The sequence below is a fragment of the Ursus arctos genome, unplaced genomic scaffold, assembly GCF_023065955.2.
Source record: "Ursus arctos isolate Adak ecotype North America unplaced genomic scaffold, UrsArc2.0 scaffold_228, whole genome shotgun sequence".
NCBI lineage: Eukaryota > Metazoa > Chordata > Mammalia > Carnivora > Ursidae > Ursus > Ursus arctos.
Window position 1 is genome coordinate 13,896 of NW_026622906.1, and position 21,616 is coordinate 35,511.

The 21,616-nt window shown below is 41.3% G+C and overlaps 1 protein-coding gene across 1 annotated transcript in view; it reads right to left on the minus strand.

The window, feature by feature from the left end:
- The window catches only part of LOC130544617 (complement component receptor 1-like protein), a 34,627-nt gene extending 13,217 nt beyond the window's left edge, over positions 1–21,410 (minus strand). The window contains exons 1-6 of the mRNA XM_057317048.1: positions 21,150–21,410; positions 20,951–21,053; positions 12,610–12,695; positions 10,414–10,641; positions 5,451–5,630; positions 4,714–4,813 (exon numbers count right to left, since the gene is read on the minus strand). Of these exons, the coding sequence (XP_057173031.1) occupies positions 4,714–4,813; positions 5,451–5,630; positions 10,414–10,641; positions 12,610–12,649 (548 nt within the window). The 5' untranslated portion in view covers positions 12,650–12,695; positions 20,951–21,053; positions 21,150–21,410. The remainder of the gene's footprint in view (positions 1–4,713; positions 4,814–5,450; positions 5,631–10,413; positions 10,642–12,609; positions 12,696–20,950; positions 21,054–21,149) is intronic.
- Between the last annotated feature and the right edge of the window lie 206 nt (positions 21,411–21,616).

The following is a 21,616-nucleotide window of genomic DNA, read 5'->3' on the forward strand; positions in this document are numbered from 1 at the left end:
TGACACATCATTATCACCTGTGGTCCATACTTTACATTAGGGTTCACTCTTGGTGGTGTACATTCTATGGGTTTGGACAAATATATAATGACATGTATCTACCCTTACAGTATCACACAGAGAACTTTCACTGCCCCAAACATCTTCTGAGCTCTGCCAATTCCTCTTTTCCCCCTCCCAACCTCTGGTAACTATCAGTCTTTTTACGCCATATTTTCTTTTCCAGAATGCCACTTTCCTGGAATCGTACAGTATTTAGCCTTTTCAGATTGGATTCTTCCACTTAGTAAAATGCATTTAAGTTTCCTCCATGTCTTTCCATGGCCTGATAGCTCATTTCTGTTTTCCGGAGTGGGTTTATGATTTTATACTCCTATCAGCAGTGAATGAGTGCTCCAGTCCCTCTACCTCCATGCTAGCATTGGGTGTTTTCACTAGGGTGTATTCTAACCATTCAGATATGTGTGCAGTGTTGTTCCATTGTTGTATTAATTTGCATTGTCCTAATGGCTAATGAAGCTGAATACCTTTTCATGTATTTACTTTCCATGGATATATTCTCTTCACTGAAATGTCTGATCATGTCCATATGGGGTTCCATAGTGTACCTCCATTGAAACCCCAGAATCCCCCTTCTATTGGCAGTAAGGTCTTGGCAGATATAACAGCTAATATGAGGTCATACTGGATTAGTGTGGGCCCTAATGCAAAGACTGTTGTCTTCAGAAGAAGAAGGACATTTGGACAAGGAGACAGACAGAGGGAAGACAGTGTTAACCTATAGAGAGGCAAAGCCAAGTGAGAACAGAGTCAGAGATAGGAGTGATGTGTTTGTAGTCGAGCGATGCCAAGGACAGCTGGCAACCACCAGAAGCTAGGAGGAAAGCATGAAATGGATTCTTCCTCAGAGCTCCCAGTAAGAGCCAACCTGTGGTCACCTTGGTTTCAAACTTCTTCAATTCTATCCCTAACTTGCTGTGAGTTTGTATCATGAATTGGTATTGGATTTTGCCAACTGCATTTTCTGAGTCAACTGATAGGAACATATACATTTTCTTCGTTAGTCTGTTTATAGAGTTGATCGAGTTGATTGATTTTTGAATGTTGAATCCATCTTGCTTACCTGGAGTAATTTCCACTGTGGTCATTGGATGCAATTCTTTTCATGCATTGTTGGGTTCGATTTGCTAATATATTAGAGATGCTAAAAACATCGTCAATAAAGTATAGCAAATCAAGTCCAGAAGTATATAAAAAGGATCATATACAATGACCAACTGGGATTTCTTCCAAGTATGCAATTACTATTTCTACAGAGACAGAACTCACAGTTAGTAAGCTCTTTTCTTTCAGTACTTGAACTAGGTGGGCTCCTTCCTTCTGGTCTCCATATTTTCAGTTAATAAATCCACCGCCGTTCAAATTAAGTTCCCCTATAACCAGCATGTCCTTTCTCTCTCGTTGCCCCTAAGAATTTTTTTTTTCGAGGGGATTTGTAATTACTTATTGAAGCGATTTTATGATGGCTGCCTTAAAATCTTTGTTAGAGAGCTCCAGCTTCTACTTCCTCTTGGTCCTGGCATCAGTGGATTATCTTTTCTCAGTGAAGATGTGATTTTCCTGGTTCTTGAAGTGACACGTGATTTTCTATTGTACCCTGAACATTTTGGATATAATGTTAAGAGACGCTTGATCTTATCTGAATCTATTTTAGCGTGTCACCACCTCTTTAGTGCTGTGTGTACATTCTGGCCATCTTTCATGGGCTTTGGTTCCAATGACTTTAATTTTCCAGTCTTGCAGTGCTATTCTGCTGCTTCCTTCTCACGGCTCCACTTACATTCCTCATGGGTCCCTGCTGATGCTGCCTGTGGACAGTGGAGGTCTTCTCTGAACTGCCTGCTGTCAGTAGGGGAGGAATGGGAGATGTTGGGACCTTAGATGGAGAGTAAGCTCTCTGGCCTTCTCTGGCTATCTGGGGAGGGTGCAGGTCCCCCTTCATTTGTGTTGTTGCCACCAGGGGAGCAAAGCATCTATCTGGGCTGCATTTTGCTGCTGAGTGGAGAATCAGGAGACACGGGCCTGGGAGGCTTTCTCCTAGTGGATGGAGGATCCAGAAACCACGAACATGGTTTCTGTTCTGCTGCTGGGTTGGTGGCTCCCTGCCGTGGGTGTGGGGTCAAGAGATGCTGGGCCTGCATTGTTTTCTGCAGCTGTGTGGAGGGCTGGGATGCTGAGCCTTCTGGCATCTGTCGCATGAGTGGAGGGGTCCTCTTACTGCCGGCTTGAAGTCTTGGTCTCAGAATAGGGCCCAGTGCTGCTGGCTGGTGTGGGGCATGAGGCAAAATTCTCATTGGGACTAAAGCCCAGGTCTTCCCATTGATACAACTGCTGGTGGACTGGGACCTGCTGTGGGACTTGAGAGTGATAGACTACCCACCCCCATCCCTGATTTCTGCTTATGCTGTTCTTGTGGGCAGATTGGGCCACTGTATCCATCAATGTGTCTTCCCACGACAACCTCACTGAGGTTCCCTTTTCCTGTTCCTTTGACCAGAGAACAGGCTTCACTCTCCCTCTGTCTCCGCTGCCTGTTGACTATTCAGGGTGGTATTCCTTTCCAGCACCCAGTCTGAGAGATAAAAAGAAAACTCAGGGTCCTCACTATGGTGTCATTCTTTAAGATCTGCAGTCCCCCAGTCCCTCTTCTTTCCACCTTTCCAAGTCCTTTTATGCTTGCATGTTGAGCAGTTTCCAGGGTACTTAGTTACATGTAGAGAGAGACTCAGGGAAAGGTGAGTCTGCCCATCTTGTCCTGGAACTGGAAGTCCTAGTAATTGTTCTTTAACTCTGATTACAAAAGTTAGTACATATACATTGTATTCAAAAGTGAGAGATACAGAAACCCCCAATACTGAAAAACAAAATCACCCAAACTCTATCTTACAGAAATTAGCATAAAGTTTAAGGCAGGCCTTCTTAAAAGTTTTATGTGCATCGAAATCACCTGGGTATCATGTCAAAACGTGATTCAGATTCAGTAGTTATGAAAATTCTGCATTTCTACTAAGCACCCAGGAGATGCTGACCTTGCTGGTCTGTGAGCCATACTTTGGATGACAAGGGCTTAGAGTCAATCTTACAGTCTTTTATATAAGGAGATACACATATAACAAGGACATCGGTTGTCCTTCTCCTACACGGACTAATTTTTCTGTATTTGTTTGTTCAGTTGGAAATGACACTTAAAAATTTTATCCTACTGGGTTACATCCATTAAGATCGATAGGAATTTGTTTTCTCAATTTTTGTAGGTCAAGATGGAGACATTTAACTAAAATGCTACCCCTTTAAATTTTTTCCTTAACTTCTAGCTTCCTATATTTATTACACAAATTCATAAATAAATGTGATTACATCAATTCAATGTACTATTGGATATATTTGCAAATTCAAATTTGTCACAATTTTCTTACACCCATGTATTGCATGGAGGGAGGTAAATGTAGTGATTAACCTCAGAATTTATTTCTGAGAATTTATTTCTTAGTTGTGGATCATAGCAAAATAAGTATGAAAACCACTGTCCTAGACAAACTTTTTCACACGGGCGCTAAGAGACATGTGTACTTATTGTGGGAATGCTTATGATAGGCAAAACAAAACAAACTAAAACAAATGAGAAATAATCCAAATATAAGAACCAAGAAGAAATAAATTGTGGCATATCCATTCAAGGAAATACTATCCCAAGCAAAAATGAATTAACCACAACCACACGGATAATTGTCAGAATCAAAATATTCAGTAGAAAAGCAAGTTGCAGAGAAGTGCATTTAACATCATGTCATTTATATAAAGCTCAAAATATGTAAAGCTAAATCTAAACTGAGTAGGCCTATGTATGGGAGAAAACGGAAAAAAAATGCAAGGGAGTGAGTGACACAGAATTCAGGATGGTGATTTCCAGAGAGATTCCGGAGGTGGAGGAATGGGAATTGGGAAAGGCACCTAGGAGGTTTCTAAGGTACTAGCAATGTTTCTTACAGTGGATAGAGTATACACTGAAGTTCACTGTATTGTTATCACCCATTTTAATGATCACTTATTTTATATGGCTTTTAAGTAAGCTAGAAATAATGAAAACAACGCAGAAGTTAAGGTATAAGGTAAAGCAGTCTCCCTAGTTCTTTCCTTAAACCAAGAATATGCCCACAGCAAATTTCTGCACTGGGTACATTTCTGGAGAGGGGCTATAACAATCAAGATTTGCCTGTCCATCACATTGGCTCCATCATCCTAAACAATTCATTCTTCCCCACTTCTGAGTCCACCATCTCCAGCTCTTGTTGCTTTGGGGGAAGAATATATGCATGGGTCCACTCATGTTTGTTCCATTGGCTTCTTTAGAGAGCAGGTCCTTCCCATTTCATGACTGCTTCTCTGGGTTTTAGGTGCACTAATCTGGTGTGCAACAGGCATCTTTCCTGCCCACCCCTAAGTTTCTAGCATGGATACAGGTTTTCCCTATTTTTCAAATCTTTGTTTAGTCATTTCAAATGTAATTAAATACCTGGATTCAAGCCACCACCTCGGCTTACAAATGATACTGCTGTGTTTTAAATGGACAGGTAGACTTTCTAAGACTCTTGTTTAGAGACTGGTGCTACAATTCTGGAACTGTCATCCCCAATGATGCTGCGGCCAACTCACCCTTCATTACAGGCATAATGAACAGTGGATCCAAACCGGGTGTCTCCGTTTACGATCATTTTGCCATTTAAGGGTTCTGCAGGAGTGCCACATGACTTACCTAGGGGAGAGAAGCAGAATTTGGGGATTGGGTATAGAACTCTCCGATGTCCTCTCAGTAAGGACATAAGGTCCCAACCTGGCTGGAACTTACTGAAAATCATTTGTCGCTCTACAGATTTTGACACCTGGAAGAAACTTACAAGACAGCCTCGGGGTCAGCCACCTACTAAGCTCCAAGTTCACAAAAGACCTCCCCTCCTGATCGATCTCATGCCTGCATTGTGCCTCCCAGAAAAATGTAAACTTCCCTTATTACCAAGGTGGTTACTTTGTCATTCAGCCAGTGTAAATCAAAGATCTCAATGTCTGGAATTCTCTCCCCACCTATGCTTTTCTTTTCTTTTCTGAGTCATTCCTGACCTAGTTCCAGTGGTGACAATGGGAAACCCCTACTGAATGGAGATTTTCCCTGCATCGTGCCTTGTGATGGTCATTTCTCATGAAATGAACTTGCGATGAAGGTGCCAGCAAGTGAGGGGTAGGCAGATGTGACAGACAGAGAAACTCTCCCATGTGCTCTACTTGAGGCAACTTTAACGAGTCATATGTGTCTTAGTTCCAAAATCTGAAGAATTGAATCAGCTCTTATGGATGCTTGATTGACACAGAGGAGTTCTCAGTCCAGAGGTACTTACGTGTACAGATGTTTTCAGCGCTTGACCAGACTGAGTTCGGTAGGCAGGTGATAGAGAACACTCTCTTCTGGTAACCAGGGCGGCACTCATACTTCAAAGATGTCCCAATGGGAAACTCATACTCGTCAGTCGGATTTGCAGGCTTGGCAAAGGGAAGCTGTTCCGGGGCTTTGCATTTACCTGGAGGCCAAGACCACAGTGACATCCCAGTGAACGGAGAAACTTCTACTCTGCTTCCTCTTTCCCAATATGCTTCATAGATGTGATCAAAGAAAAGAGCACCTTACTAATGTTAAAATGATTGCTTCTCTCAGCAGTGATCTTAGAAAGGAGCTTTTTGTTTCATTTTTCAGCTTTATTTATTTATTTTGAGAGAGAGAGAGAGAGAGAAAGAGTGCACATGAGAGGGAGGACGGGCAGAGAGAGAGAAAGAATCTCAAGCAGACTCCCCACTGAGTGCAGAGCCCAATGTGGGGCTTGATTCCAGGCCCTCAAAATCATGACCTGAGGCAAAGTCAGCCACTTAAACAACTGAGCCACCCAGGCGACCCTGTCCACAATTCTTAATAACTATGTTGAGCACTGCTCAACTTCTCAAACCTTAGAATTCAACTGTAAACCACTACCTCATTTCTTATTCTACAATAACGTTCATTTGATACTTAATCACAGCCACTGTTAAAAACCCAGTTCTGCCAACATTTCTTGTCATCAAGAGGAACCTACAGAAAGAAATAAAATAAAATAAATGGAATCGCTTGCCTCTAACGTAGCCAGGAGCTACAGGTAGCTAGAGTTACACAGTATCTGAGAGATAACAAGTTCCGCTGTTTCCCCCCCAAAATAAAAATGGCGCATAGGTCTCCTGTGCGGTCCTGGAGGCTCCCAGAGCACATCAGCCCACATTTTGGGAAATGCAGCACTCTGCTAATCTTTGTCTGTAAAGTGGGTTTGTCTATTTGTATTTAATAGAACTGTTGATGTATTTAGGATTGGATCTATCATCTTACTATTTGATGTTTACTTGTCCTCTTTCTTATGTTCTTTATTCTCTTCTATTTTGCCTCATTTTGATTACGAATTATATTTATTAATTTACTGTTATTTCCTTTTTTTAAAAAAGATTTTATTTATTAAAAGAGAGAAAGACTGAGCAGGGGGAGGGACAGAGGAGAGCTGGAGAGAGAGAATCTCAAGCAGACTCCCTGCTGAGCGTGACCTGAGATCATGACCTGACCCAAAATCAAGAGTCAGATGCTCAACTGACTGAGCCACCCAGGAGTCCCTATTGTTATTTCTTCTCATTAGATTATTTGTTACACATTCTTTTACAGCTCCGTTAAAGATAACATGCATCCTTACCATGTTAACGTGCCTTGGACAATTATCATTTCCCTGAAATGAAAGAACTATAGATAATGCTAACTCCATTTACCTCCTTCCTGTCTTCTGTTCTATCACGATTATGTTTTTAAATTCTACATATATTTTACATTCCCATTAGTCATATTCAACGTACACACCGCCAGCTGTTTGCTGGGCTACAGCCATTTGCTACTAAGCTGGACCCTAATGGTAATAGATTCCCTCAGCAGGCTCAGCTAGGATTTTGAAAATCTGGAGAAATGTGTGGTTGCCTAAACAACGAGCTCCCAAAGACATCCATGCCCTCATCCTTAGAGCCTGTGAATGTGACCTAATATGGCACCAGGGCTTTGCAGATGTGATTACCTCAAGAATCTCATGATGGGAAGATTATCCTGGATTAGCTGGGTGGCCATAAGTGCAATGACGAAGGTCCTTAAAAGAGGGAGGCAAAGGATCAAAGACAGAAGAAGGACATTTAAAGATGCTGCGGTGTTGGCTTTGAAGGTAGAGAAAGGTGGCCATGAGCCAAAGTATGCGGGCAGCCTCTGGAAGAGAAAAGAGCCAGGAAACCTGATCTCCTTGGAGCCTCCAGAAGAAACACAGTCCTATAGACCCACTTGAGAATTTGAGCTCCAGAACCATAAGAGAATAAATTTCTGTTGTTGTAAGCCATAAAGTTTGTGGTAATTTGTTAGAGCAGAAATAAGAAACGAATACAAAAGGTAACAATGTATAGTGTTAGAAACTGGACTCACAGAGACCGGACTTGAACCTAGTGTCTTCTCCTTACTAACTGTGAGGTAGAAGTAAAAATTGTACATTGGGATACTAGCCAGCATAGAAAGGAACATGGGAGCCTTCACTACGGAAAGCTTGATCTGGTTTCCTTTTCCTCCTTCATTCCCAATTCCTCAAATTATAAGAAATATATTAATGTGAACTCCATAAACTCAAGACCTACCGTAGTTTATATAAAGAAACACCTCTGCATAGCTTTATGATCTATTAAATACAATAGTTCAAAAATACTTCAAGTATACAATTGGATGAACTTGACATACGTGTGCACGATGAAACCATTACCACAATCAAGACAGGAAATGTTTCCATCACATCCACACCAGTGTCCTCATTCCGCTTTATCAACCCTCTGTCTCTCTACCCCCTTCTCTAGGCAATCTCTGACCTGCTTCCTCTTACTGCAGATTGAGTTGACTTTCTAGAATTTCCTATAAACCAACTCACTTGGTTTGTACTTTTTCCCCTTCTTTGGTCTGGCTCTTACACAGATCATTATTTTGAGATTCGTCCAGGTTGTTGCATATATAAAAACTATTTCTGTTTTTGCTGGGTGATATCCAGTAGTACAAATACCCCTTGATCGAGTTTGCCTACTTGACTGTTGAATGTCCTTTGGATTTGGATTGTTTCCAGTTGTTGGCTAGTACAAATAAAGCCACTGTGAAAATCCTTGCCCAAGTCTCTGTGTGGTCAGATGCCTTCATTTCTCTTGAGTCAATACCTGGGAGTAAAATGCCTAGTCATATGGCACATTTGTGTGTGTAGCTTTTTAAGAAACTGCCAAACTGCTTTCCAGAGTGGTTGCATCATTTTACCAAGGAGCAGTGACTCCAGGTACTTCACCTTGTTGCTGACCCTTGGTATGGTCAATTTTTAACATTTTAGCTATTCTGGTGGGTGTATATCGTCATCACATTGTGATTTTGTCTTGGGTGACACAGTCCACTTGGAAATACTCCCGATTCAAACTCTCCATTCAAGGCAGATGGGTTTGTTCTGTGCTAGAACCACAATTTACTTATTATTACTTCCATGTCCTTGGTCAAACATAAATCGTCAACCTGGAGGACACTCTGCTCTCCATTCTGCATGTCCTACTCTTTTATGAAAAGATCTGCAAGTGTTTTATTTAAACATCTCTATCGGTAAAGAAAGAAAGAGCATGCACTTTAAAAAATTTTATATATTTATATTTTATATAAAGAAAAATCTTTATATATTCATATATTAGTATACTATATAGTATAATTGGTATATTATATAATCTAATTTAATCTATAATATTATATATTCTAATAGATAATGTGGTATGTTATATACGACATATTAATTTAGTATATTACAATATATTTTGTAAAATATATATTATACAGATTAATGGATATTATAAATTATAAACCACATAAACCATAACAACTTAATACTATATATTAAATTTTACTCAGATTACATAGCTTAATAAAGCTATTATATATAATATATAATGCAATTATGTATGTTAATTATATAACAAATTGTAATGTCATGTTATGTAAGTAAACATAATGTAATGTACATATATAACATTGTTATATAACAAAAATATAATTAGATTATATTACATATATTGTTTTAAGTAAAATATTAAATATATTTCAGTATTTGTATGTATTTAATAATTTCATATGTATAAATATATACATATATCTACATATAAAATATATAATAGATGGGTAGATATTATATAAACATAGAAATTTTAAAAATATGATACAGATAAAATAAACATTTTGAATGCTTTGCTAATCAGGAAGACCCAAGGCAGGCAGGTCCCAAGGCACTACTTATCTACCGTTCAGTGGGAAGACTGACTCTTTTAATGTAGACCTCTCAGCCTTTAAACAGGATCACCTGTATTCTCCATCTGCAAATGGCATCAGAGGGGAGTACCACCCCGATCTATAAAGGACCCCTTCAGTGCGGTCTGTCCTCACTGGTGCACAGAGCTTGTGTGGACAATCACAGCCACGAACGAGCCCCCGATTGTCAGGCACTGTCATTTAATGCCAGACTGATAGGTAAAAGGAAGGAGTTGCCAAGAGCACAGTCTTGAACTCCACTTCTCTAGGGCATCTTGAGTTCCCATTGCCAAAAGTGAGACAAAGGGTCAACAAAATGGAGTCACAGGCTGAGCAGAACACTTAGAAGGAGCAAAAGGAATACAAACCCCTGCATCGGAGTGTCTTTAGTTATTTCCACTGCATCAAATCTGAAGTAAAATACAGCCATCACCATGTGTTTTTTGCTCTGCACACCCATCTGTCCAATAGAAATACAACTTTTTTTTTTTAAGCAGGTTCTATGCCCAGGAGGGAGCCCGATGCAGGGCTGAACCCACAACCCTGAGATCTAGACCCAATGGGCCGCTCAACTGACTGAGTGACCCAGGCACCCGGACATACAACTTGGAATAGAGGTGGCAGGAAAGAGTGTTTTCTTTGGCGTTTGTTTTTAGTGTTTGAAAATAGTCTGTATAAAGTCTGGGCCTCATTGATTCTCCCCACTCTCTCCCTCCTCCTCTTCTCACTATCCCACACTCCTCACCCCTGTGGGAAGGGCCATGAGAGTACCACCAGTTGGGATGCAGCTTGGCACATCTAGAACCCAGCTGTTATTTGCCCAGCAGGTAATTCTGTGTGTCTGACTTTTATAGGAAAGCCACATTCCCAAGCAAAAATGACTGTCCCCATAGAAACAGGGAGGCTCTTGCCTAAATATTCTGATCTATATGGGGCATAGGGAAAGGTGCACTGACCTGCAGGACCAGGGAGTTCACAGCGAGGGGCAGGGCCGCTCCAAACCCCATTCCCTTGACCATCACTTGTGCAGAGGATGGTGCTCTCCCCAGTGAGGTTGAAGTTCATCCCTCTGTCAGGGTGGTGGTCACACGTGTACGTAATTTCCTTTCCATAGGGAATGTCTCCCTGAGAAGTTCCGGTGTGGTGCCCATTAAGGATAGACGGAGGATTTGGACAAAAGATTTCTGGAAAAAACACAAGTGCTGTAAGTTGCATTACAACGTTAACATTTTAATCTGAGTTGATTCCACAATTATGGGATGCTGTGACTGTGTTACCACTTAAATAACTAGCTCTCAAGAAGAGTATGAACCACAAAATAAATATATTAGTCTCTGTTGAGATGCTTCTAAATGAAATGACACTGAAATCAAAACTCAGAAGGGACTTAATCATCCTGAACTCTTTGGAGAGTTAAGACTTCTGGGTAATTGAGAGCTCATTCTTTTAAAATAGACAAAAATCTTCTTAACCCCACTGAGAAGAAAATCATCCATTGAATAAGAAAATTATCCATTAATTCAACAGGAATTCTTTGAGGACCTACTCTGTATCAAGTACTATGTTAAGTAAAAGATGGAGAAAATCTTCTTTGAACCCAAGGATCCTCACACCAGAGAAATCTTTCAAAATATATTATACATTTTCTATTTGTCTATCACCGATTTAATCTTTTCTTGACGACTTGAGGCTGTTATGTCAAAAACACCATGGACGGTTATAGTAATGCCATCACAATGAGTGAAACATCCCAATGGTCCTATGCAGGATCCAGAAGATGCAGAAATGTTATGACTTTTGAGATACTTACTGGTTTTTACATTTTTTCTTTCTCATTGAAGAAATACACATTTCTTCTTTTGAGTGTAGCTATCTGGAGAAACTCCTTTCCCTTTTTGATTTGATTTGTATTTGGGAAGAGGATACCGCAGCTTGAGAGAATTATGAATAATCAAAAGGTGGAATAGCTTAACCAATGTTTACACTCTAGTAATTGATTTTTGGTATATCTGGGTTCATGGGAGTATTTTTTTTTCTTTCATGCTTCTTAACTATATTCAAGGAAAGTAAAGATTTTCAAATAGCTGACTTCCAGATATGAAGGATAAAATTATCAAGTTTCATGATATAAATCAATACAAAATTTCCAAACACCTTTAGAGCAAAATATTCATTGGAAAAATTCTGTTTTATACACATGGATTTTTCAATAGTTATGATCAGAAGATGAAGCAACATCCTGCTTGATTTCATGAAAAAATAAATGGGCAGATTGAATATATTAGTAGTGTTCTTGAATTTAACACATTATGTTTCTGTCCTCTTAAAAACAAATATAAACAACAGGAAAGCAAGGTCCTAGTCTGTGTTCTTTACAGGTGTAGTCCCAATGTCTAATTATTTTAATAATAACACTTGGTATTATTTGAAACAGTCTATTTATGTGTTTCCTTGTCATTATATTTAAAGATTTAGTTATTGGGGGTGGGGGGAGAAGCCACAAACAGGAAAGGCCGAGGAAGAAGCAAAGAGACTCTCAAGCAGAGTCGGAGCTCAGCTCTGAGCCTGATGTGGTGCTCGATCCTGTGATGCTGAGATTGCGACCGGAGCCAAAACCAAGTGTCTGACGCTTAACTGACCTTGCCACCCAGACACCCCTGTTTGTTATTTTTTTCTCTTTCCTTCTACTCAAGCATGTAAACAACACAAAAGCAGGGTCCTAGTCTGTTTTGTTACAGCTGTATGCCCAGTGTCTAGAACACTGATTGTCACAAAGCAGGTGCTCAAAAAATTTCTCAAAAAGACTGAGCCTAGGAATGAATAGAAGACTGAGGCAAGGATGAAATGCTATCATTTTTGACAGAAAAAATGCCTCAGGATCTAAATTTCCCTCTGCCTATGAAGAATTTCTCTCCATTTGTAGCACACATGACGCTTATAAACATTTATAGGATGATCCCCAAAACTCGTGATGCTCAGATTTATTTCCCCCAGAAACAATCCTTGCAACAAAGAAAGATGTCGATCCAAAGTGAAGATCAACAGAGGGGCAAATATTAGGGAATTTTATAGGCAAAACACACCAAACGGACAAACAAGCAAACAAAACAAGGAGGGAGAGGCCGATCTGAACAGGCATTCCTTGTACTCACGTTCACACACAGGAACACTGTGATTCCAAAGGCTTTCCATTCCAACCAAGACGCAGTAACTAGCAGAACTGCCCTTTAAGTGGAACCTGAGGAACAGAAGCAGCAGTGACTGGGTGAGCGCACCGTTTCTCTCTCCCCTTCTGCCAAAATGCAGTTTATGGCCCAGTGAAATCCCAGGTGGAAAAGCCCAGCTCCCTGGCTTGCTCAGGCGACAGAAGCTGCAAAATCAGAACTTGTGGCAAGATTGCGGTTTCCAGTGAGGACAGAGCAATAATGAGCGTCTCTGGTTGTCGACCTTCAGGAGGTCATCTGTGCCACCTGCCCTCTGACAGCTCCCTGTCTGCCTCTGTAAGGAGCTCTGCTCTCTAGGGCACCGCGGCACTCTCCTCTCTAGTGCACCAGGAGGAAAACAGCTCCTGATTCAAGTTGGTAAATCCAAGAACGGGAGGAAAGACATCAGAGACTGCTGTTTCGGGCCAACACATTTGGAATGTTCCTGAATGACGCCTGTGGCATATCCACAGTATTGATGAGTGAAGCCAAATTATCTAGGAAAAATAGGAAAAGGTGAGCAGAGAGGATTCTTTGGAGGCCCATCCTCCTAAAACATCTGCTTATTGTCAGAGCAGCGCCTGCCTGGATTGCCTCCGGGTCCTTGCTGGGTGACAGATATTAGCTGCCTGCCACGGAGTCCTCGAAATATACTGAGGACAAGTGCTCTGCTGTCCATGCTTTTTACCTGTCAGTGGTGCTGGAACATAATACCAAGGTCATTAAGACTCCCATAAACAGTTCATGACAGAGGGGGACAAGATAGCAGCAGAGTAGGGGACCTCGTTTTAAGGGGTCCCTTGAATTTAGCTGTATATCTATCCAACCATTCTGAACACAAATGAAGTCAACCTGAGATGTAACAAGATTTATCTGGATCTCCACAAGCAGAGAAAGAGCTACTTTTACAAAGTAGGAGGTGCAGAAACTTGAATCAACCGGGGGAAATATCTGAAGATAAGCAGAGGGGGGAGGGAGCCTCCATAAGCCAGCCGCAGGAAAGTGATATAACACCAGAGCAAAAAAATTGGGACCCTTAGAAATCTCCTCTAGTAAGAGGCACCCCCTTCTGAAAAGGGCATGGGGGCAAATAGGGCAGACTTCTAGGCGGATCATTGTGGTGTCAGGATTCCAGGAGACTCAGAAAGCACGGGGGAGTCCGAACTGATAGAGTGCCCAAGCAGTGGAGCGGGGAGACTGGTTATGGTCAACGAGCCCAGAGGACTTTCAGCTCCAGGCACCGTAAACGGAGAGCTGAGCCATAGGGGGACGGCCCTCTGCGTGACCACCGGGAAAAGCACTAGAAGGTTCTGGCTGTCTGACATCCTAGGGGAAATAGAGAACGGCTTGCGCCCATGACAGGGACGGCTCTCAGGGCAGTGTGGCCCATGAGGAGACGCTGGGGACGGCACCCTCGTGAGGTAGGAGCTGTGGAGGAGGGTGCACGCGCGAGCCCACGGCCGCTGGCAGTGTGGAGTCACAGGGCACCGAGGCGCTCGCCGTCCTGTGACTCTCCCAGCAGAGGTGCAGTGGGCACGAATTGCGCTAGTCTGTGGAGTTTGGTACTCACAGAGGTGGAGACGATTGATCTGGAGTATTTGTTGGGGGGAGGGGGACCGCGACATTGTGGCTCCGGTCGGAGATTCCCACACCGCCATATTTGCTCTGAACCTCTAAAGAGGAGCGGACAGATGCCAGGGAACAAAGGCCGGGCAGCCAACCAGCTCACATTAAGCCCATCCCCCTGACAAGGGGCGGGGCAGCTCCACCCAGGCAAAGACAGCTGAGAAGCCGGGCAGCAGGCCCCTCCCCCAGAAGACAGACTGGAAGAGCAGGTGAATGATAAGCTTATTTCCCACAGGACTGTACAACTCCAGCGCCAGGGGAAAATAATATAGGGAGCTCCAGGTGTTCCCTCACAACTCGTTTATACTTCAGGCTAAAATTTTACATTTCTTTTCTGTTTCTTTTCTTATTCTTTTTTCTCCTTTGTAACACTGCTCCCATTTCAAATAGATTCTTATTTCCCAACCTATGTTTTTAAGTCCCTTCTTAACTTTTATTTTTTTCACATATATGTTTTATAGATTTATGCCCCAGACTAGCCTGTTTTTCACTCTAGTCAACTTTATCTTGATATATATGTAAGTTCTGATTTCTTTGCAATTTTGGGATATAGTGTCTTCTAATACACAGACCAGAAATCAAGAAGGAATGGGCAGATCACCCGGCTGTGTCCACCCTGAGAGATTATATTCTCTCTCCCTGCCCCTCACCACCACCCTTTTCCGCCCTCTTTTCTTTTCTATTCTTTTCTCTTTCTTTTTTATTGTTTTGGATCATCTTGGCTTTGGTGGCAGATCTGTGATAGCTTTTGACCACTTTGTATTTTTTCGAAGGTGCATTTTGCTTGGCTCTTGGTTGATATTTTGGACTCTATACATTCCCTCAACCATCCCTCAACAGAATGACTAGGAGGAGGAACTCCCAACAAAGAAAAGAACCAGAGACATTGTCCTCTGCCATAGATCTAATGGATACGGATATAAGCAAGATGTCAGAGATAGACTTCAGGGTAGCAATCATGAAGTCAATAGCTAGGCTTGAGAAAAGCATTAGTGACAATATAGAATCTCTAAGGGCAGGAATGAGCTCTATTCAGGCTGAACTTAAAAATTCTATGAATGAGATGCAGTCTAAACTGGAAACTCTAATAGTCAGTCTAAATGAGGCGGAAGAACAAATTAGTGATCTAGAAGATAAGCTGATAGAAAGGAAGGAAGCTGAGGAAGATAGGGATAGGCAGCTAGTAGCCCATGAGAATAGACTTAGAGAGATCAATGATGCCATGAAACGTTCCAGTGTCAGAATTATTGAGATCCTTGGGGCACCTGGGTAGCGCAGTCGTTAAGCGTCTGCCTTCGGCTCAGGGCGTGATCCTAACGTTATGGGATCGAGCCCCACATCAGGCTCCTCCGCTGTGAGCCTGCTTCTTCCTCTCCCACTCCCCCTGCTTGTGTTCCCTCTCTTGCTGGCTGTCTCTGTCAAATAAATAAATAAAATCTTAAAAAAAAAAGAATTATTGAGATCCTTGAAGGGGGAGACAGAGAGACTAGAAGGTATATTTGAGGAAATCATAGCTGAAAACTTCCCTAATCTGGGGAAGGAAACAAGCATTAGTGTCCAAGAGGCAGAGAGGATCCCTTCCAAAATCCATAAAAATAGATCAATGCCCCAATATATTATAGTGAAGTTTGCAAATCTTAGAGCCAAGAAAGCTATCCTGAAAGGAGTTAGGAGGAAGAGATTTCTTACATACGGAGGGAGGAACGCCAGAATAACATCAGAATTATCCACAGAGACCTGGCAAGCCAGAAAGGGCTGGCAAGATATATTCAGGGTACTAAACGAGCAGAACATGTAGCCAAGAATACTTTATCCAGCAAGGCTGTCATTCAGAACAGATGGATAGATAAAGAGCTTCCAGGACTGGCAGAAACTGAAAGACTATGTGACCACTAAGCCAGTCCTGCAAGAAATATTCATGGAGATTCTATGAAAAAAAAAAAAAAAAGAAAAAGAAAAGAAAGACCCCCAAGAGTAATATAGACCAAAAATTAACAGAGACAAACTATAGAAATAGGGACTTTACAGGCAATACGATGGCACTAAATTCATATCTCTCAGTAGTTACTCTCAGTGTGAATGGGCTGAATGTTCCCATGAAAAGGCACAAGGTTTCAGATTGGATAAAAAAGCAGGACCCATCTATATGCTATCTACAAGAGACTCATTTTGAACCTAAAGACACCTCCAGATTGAAAGTGAGGGGATGGAGAATCATTTATCATGCCAACAGACCTCCAAAGAAAACTGGGGTAGCAAGTCTTATAGCAGATAAATTAGATTTTAAACCAAAGACTGTAGTAAGAGATGTAGAGGGATGCTATATCATACCTAAAGATTCTATCCAACAAGAAAACTAAATAATTTTAAATATCCATGCCCCCAACATGGGAGAAGCCAACTACATAAACCAACTTTTAACCAAAGTAAAGAATCATATTGATAACAATATATTAATAGTAGGAGACATCAACACTCACAGCATTAGACAGATCATCTAAGCAGAAGATGAACAAAGAAACAAGAGCTTTGAAGGACACATTGGACCAGATGGACTTTGTAGATATATACAGAACGTTCCATCCTAAAACAACAGAATACTCATTCTTCTCGAGTGCACATGGAACTTTCTCCAGAGTAGATCACATACTGGGTCACAAATCAGGTCTCAACTGGTACCAGAAGATTGAGATTATTCCCTGCATATTTTCAGATCACAATGCATTGAAACTGGAACTCAACCACAAGGGAAAATTTGGAAGGAACCCAACCACTTGGAGGTTATAAAGCATCCTGCTAAGGAATGTATGCACCAACCAGGAAACTAAAGAGGAACTTAAACAATTCATGCAAACCAATGAAAATGAAAACACATTGGTTCAGAACCTATAGGATACTGCAAAGGCAGTCCTCAGAGGGAAGTATCTAGCCATGCAAGCCTCTCTCAAAAAATTAGAAAAATCCCAAATGCAAAAGTTAACCTTACACCTAAAGGATCTGCAGAAGGAACAGCAAATAAAGCCTAAACCAAGCAGGAGAAGAGAAATAATAAAGATTAGAGCAGAAGTCAATAAACTAGAAACTAGAAGAACAACAGAACAGATCAACAAAACTAGAAGCTTGTTCTTCGAAAGAATTAACAAGATAGAGAAACCTCTGGCCAGACTTATCCAAAAGAAAAGAGAAAGGACCCAAGTTAATAAAATCATGAATGAAAGGGGAGAAATCACAACCACTACCAAGGAAATAGAGACAACCATTAGAACTTATTACCAGCAGCTACATGCCAACAAACTAGGCAATCTGGAAGAAAGAGATACATTCCTGGACACTTATAAACTATCAAGATTGAAACAGGAAGAAATAGACCATCTAAACAGACCAATAACTAGCAAGGAAATTGAAACAGTAATCAAAAACCTCCCAAAAAAGAAGAGTCCAGGGCCAGATGGATTCCCAGGGGAATTCTACCAAATATTTAAAGAAGAAATCATACCTATTCTACTGAAGCTGTTGCAAAAGTAGAAACGGAAGGAAAACTTCCAAACGTGTTGTATAAGGCCAGCATTCCCCTGAACCCAAAACCAAAGACCCCATCAAAAAGGAGAATTACAGACCAACAACCCTGAGGAGCATGGATGCCAAAATACTCAACAAGATCCTAGCCAATAGGATCCAACAGTACATTAAAAGGATTATTCACCAGGACCAGGTGGGGTTTATTCCTGGGATTAAGGGTGGGTCAACATTTGCAAATCAGTCAATGTGATTGATCACATTAACAAAAGAAGAGTCAAGAACCATATGATCCTCCAAATTGATGCAGAAAAAGTATTTGACAAAATACAGCATCCTTTCCTGACTAAAACTCTTCAAAATATAGGGATAGAGGGAACATACCTCAATATCATAAAAGCTATCCATGAAAAGCCCACAGTGAATATCATTCTCAATGGGGAAAAAATTGAGAGCTTTTCCCTTAAGGTCAGGAACACGACAGGGATGCCTAGTCTCACCACTTTGTCCAATATAGTACTGGAAGTCCTAGCCTCAGCAATCAGACAACAAAAAGAAATGAAAGGCATTCAAATTGGCAAAGATGTCAAACTACCTCTCTTTGCAGATGACATGATACATTATGTGGAAAACCCAAGAGACTCCATGCCCAAATTACAGGAACTCATACAACTATTCAGCAATTTGGCAGGACACAAAATCAATGCACAGAAATCAGTTGCCTTTCTATACACTCGAATGTGAAAGAAGAAAGAAAAATTAAGGAATTGATTCAATTTACAATAATAACAAAAACCATAAGATAGCTAGGAATAAACCTAACCAAAGAGGCAAAGGAACTATACTCTAGAAACTACAGAACACTTAATGAAAGAAATTGAGGAAGAAGACACAAAGAGATGGAAAAACACTCCATGCTCATGGATTGGAAGAATAAACATTGTAAAATGTCTATGCTGCCCAGAGTGATCTATGCTTTCAATGCCATCGCTATCAAAATACCATCAACATACTTCACAGAACTGAAACAAACAATCCTAAAATTTGTATGGACAAGAAAAGACCCTGAATTGCCAGGAGATTGTTGAAAAAGAAAACCAAAGCTCGGGGCATCACAATGCCTGACTTCAAGCTATATTACAAAGCTGTGATCATCAAGACAGCATGGTACTGGCATAAAAACAGACACATAGGTCAATGGAACAGAATAGAGGCCCCAGGAATGGACCCTCAACTCTATGGTCAACTAATCTTCAACAAATCAGTAAAGAATATCCAATGGAAAAAAGACAGTCTCTTCAATAAATGGTGCTGGGAAAATTGGACAGCCACATGCAGAAGAATGAAACTGGACCATTCCCTTACACCATACACAAAGATAAACTCAAAACGTATGAAAGACCTCAATGTGAGACAGGAATCCATCAAAATCCTAGAGGAGAACATGGGCAGTAACCTCTTCAACATCGGCCACAGCAATTTCTTTCAAGACATGTCTCTAAAGGCAAAGGAAACATAAGAAAAATGAACTTTTGGGACTTCATCAAGATAAAAAGCTTTTGCACAGCAATGGAACAATCAACAAAACCAAGAGGCAACCCATGGGATGGTAGAAGATATTTGCAAATGACATTATGGATAAAGGGCTGGTATCCAAGATTTATAAAGAACTTCTCAAACTCAACACCCAAAAAACAAATAATCCAGTCAACCAAAGGGCAGAAGACATGAACAGACACTTCTCCAAAGAAGACATACAAATGGCTAACAGACACAGAAAATGAATGTTCAACATTGCTAGCCATCAGGGAAATACAAATCAAAACCATAATGAAATACTACCTTACACCAGTTAGAATGGCAAAATTAACAAGATGGGAATCAACAAGTGTTGTCGAGGATGTGGAGAAAGGGGAACCCTCTCACACTGTTGGTGGGAATGCAGGCTGGTACAGCCACTCTGGAAAACAGGATGGAGTTTCCTCAGGATGTTAAAAATAGAGCTACCCTATGACCCAGCAATTGCACTGTTAGGTATTTACCCCAAAGATACAGATGTAGTGAAAAAAGGGGCACATGCACCCCAGTGTTCATAGCAGCATTGTCCACAATAGCCAAACTGTGGAAGGAGTCAAGATGCCGTTCAACAGATGAATGGATAAAGAAGACGTGGTTCATATATACAATTGAATATTACTCAGCCATCAGAAAGGATGAATACTTACCATTTGCATCGACGTGGAAGGAACTGGAGGGGATTATGCTACGTGAAATAAGTGAAGCAGAGAAAGACAATTATCATATGCTTTCACTCATATGTGGAACATAAGGAATAGCGTGGAGGCCCACAGGGGAAGGGAGGGAAAACTGAATGTGAAGAAATCAGAGAGGGAGACAAACCATAAGAGACCATGGAATCCGGGAACCAAACTGTGGGTTACAGAAGGGAGGGTGGTGAGGGGATAGGGTAACAGGGTGATGGGTATTAAGGAGGGCAGGCGTGGTGATGAAAACTGGCTGTTATACACAACTAAGGAATTGTTGAACACTACACCAAAAACTAATGAAGTATTATATGTAGGCCATTTGAACATAATAAAAAAAAACCAGTTTGTGATATTACTTGAAATATGACAGTCAGGTTCATGCTCCTTCAATTTGGCCTAATTCTAATCAGATGACATATAATTAGATTGAAAAACACTCCTATTCACTCTTTCGTTCCTGTTCCAAATTCCACTATTGATTGGTTTGAAATTTTCTCAAAACAATCCTTGCATGTTACTTATCTTATAAATAACTGTCTTTGATATGCCAACTTTGTTTAAACAAAGGCTCTGCAATATTTATCCCTTCATGCCTACAAACTACTTTTCATTCATACATGTAATGTTTCCCCTAAATATTCAAGATCTGTTGTTCTACTTCTGCTGGTCAACAGTGTATTTACCATTTTCCCTTCTGAAGCACCTGTTCATGGTTCTATCTGGATCCTACCATACTTCCCAGTCACTGTGTCAGCTATTAGTCCTTTCTGGTACTTCTTTCCATTAGGCAGCTTGCTCTTTAGCTAGACCCCCTTTGTCCCCGGTGTCAGGATAGCAGCATCGAGTACTGAGTCCCTGTCTCTCTGCCAGGTCGCACTCACCCCTCATCACAAACGAAGGACACTTTCGCCCCAAGCTGGAAATTAGGTGGAAAGAGCACACGGCCGTTAGGGAGTTGTTCCAGGAAGTCGGCACATGATTTCACTAGGAAAACAACAACAACAACAACAACAAACAGAAGTAAGACTGTCATGTGAGGACCAAAAGGATTGATCTGCAAACAGATGAAGGTGTAGGCACCTGCACATCTCGGGGCTGCTGGGCTCCAGTTTCCCTGGGGCGAACAGCGCAGAGAAGCAGCCCCTTGGAGATCATAGCCGGGCTCACAGCGGTAGAACACTTCCTGCCCAGGGGAAAAGTTGGCCTCGTTGCCTGCGGTGTGCTTACCATGCAGAATTTCTGGAGGTGGCTGACATACTGTGGAAAGAACAGGGGCGCAGTACCAGTCAGTTATGCGGAAATGCCTTTTGCTACATTCTAACCTTTCCGAGGCATTACAGACTCATCAGTAAAGGGTTCAGGTGTAACAAAGGAAATCAAATGATACTCCTACCCTCTCCTTTTACTGTTATGGAAGTTCACAATATAGAAGGGAAATCATATGATAATTGTCTTTGTCTGCTTGACTTATTTCACTTAGCATTATCTCCTCCAGTGCCGTCCATGTTGCAGCAAATGTTGAGAATTCGTTCTTTCTGATAGCTGAG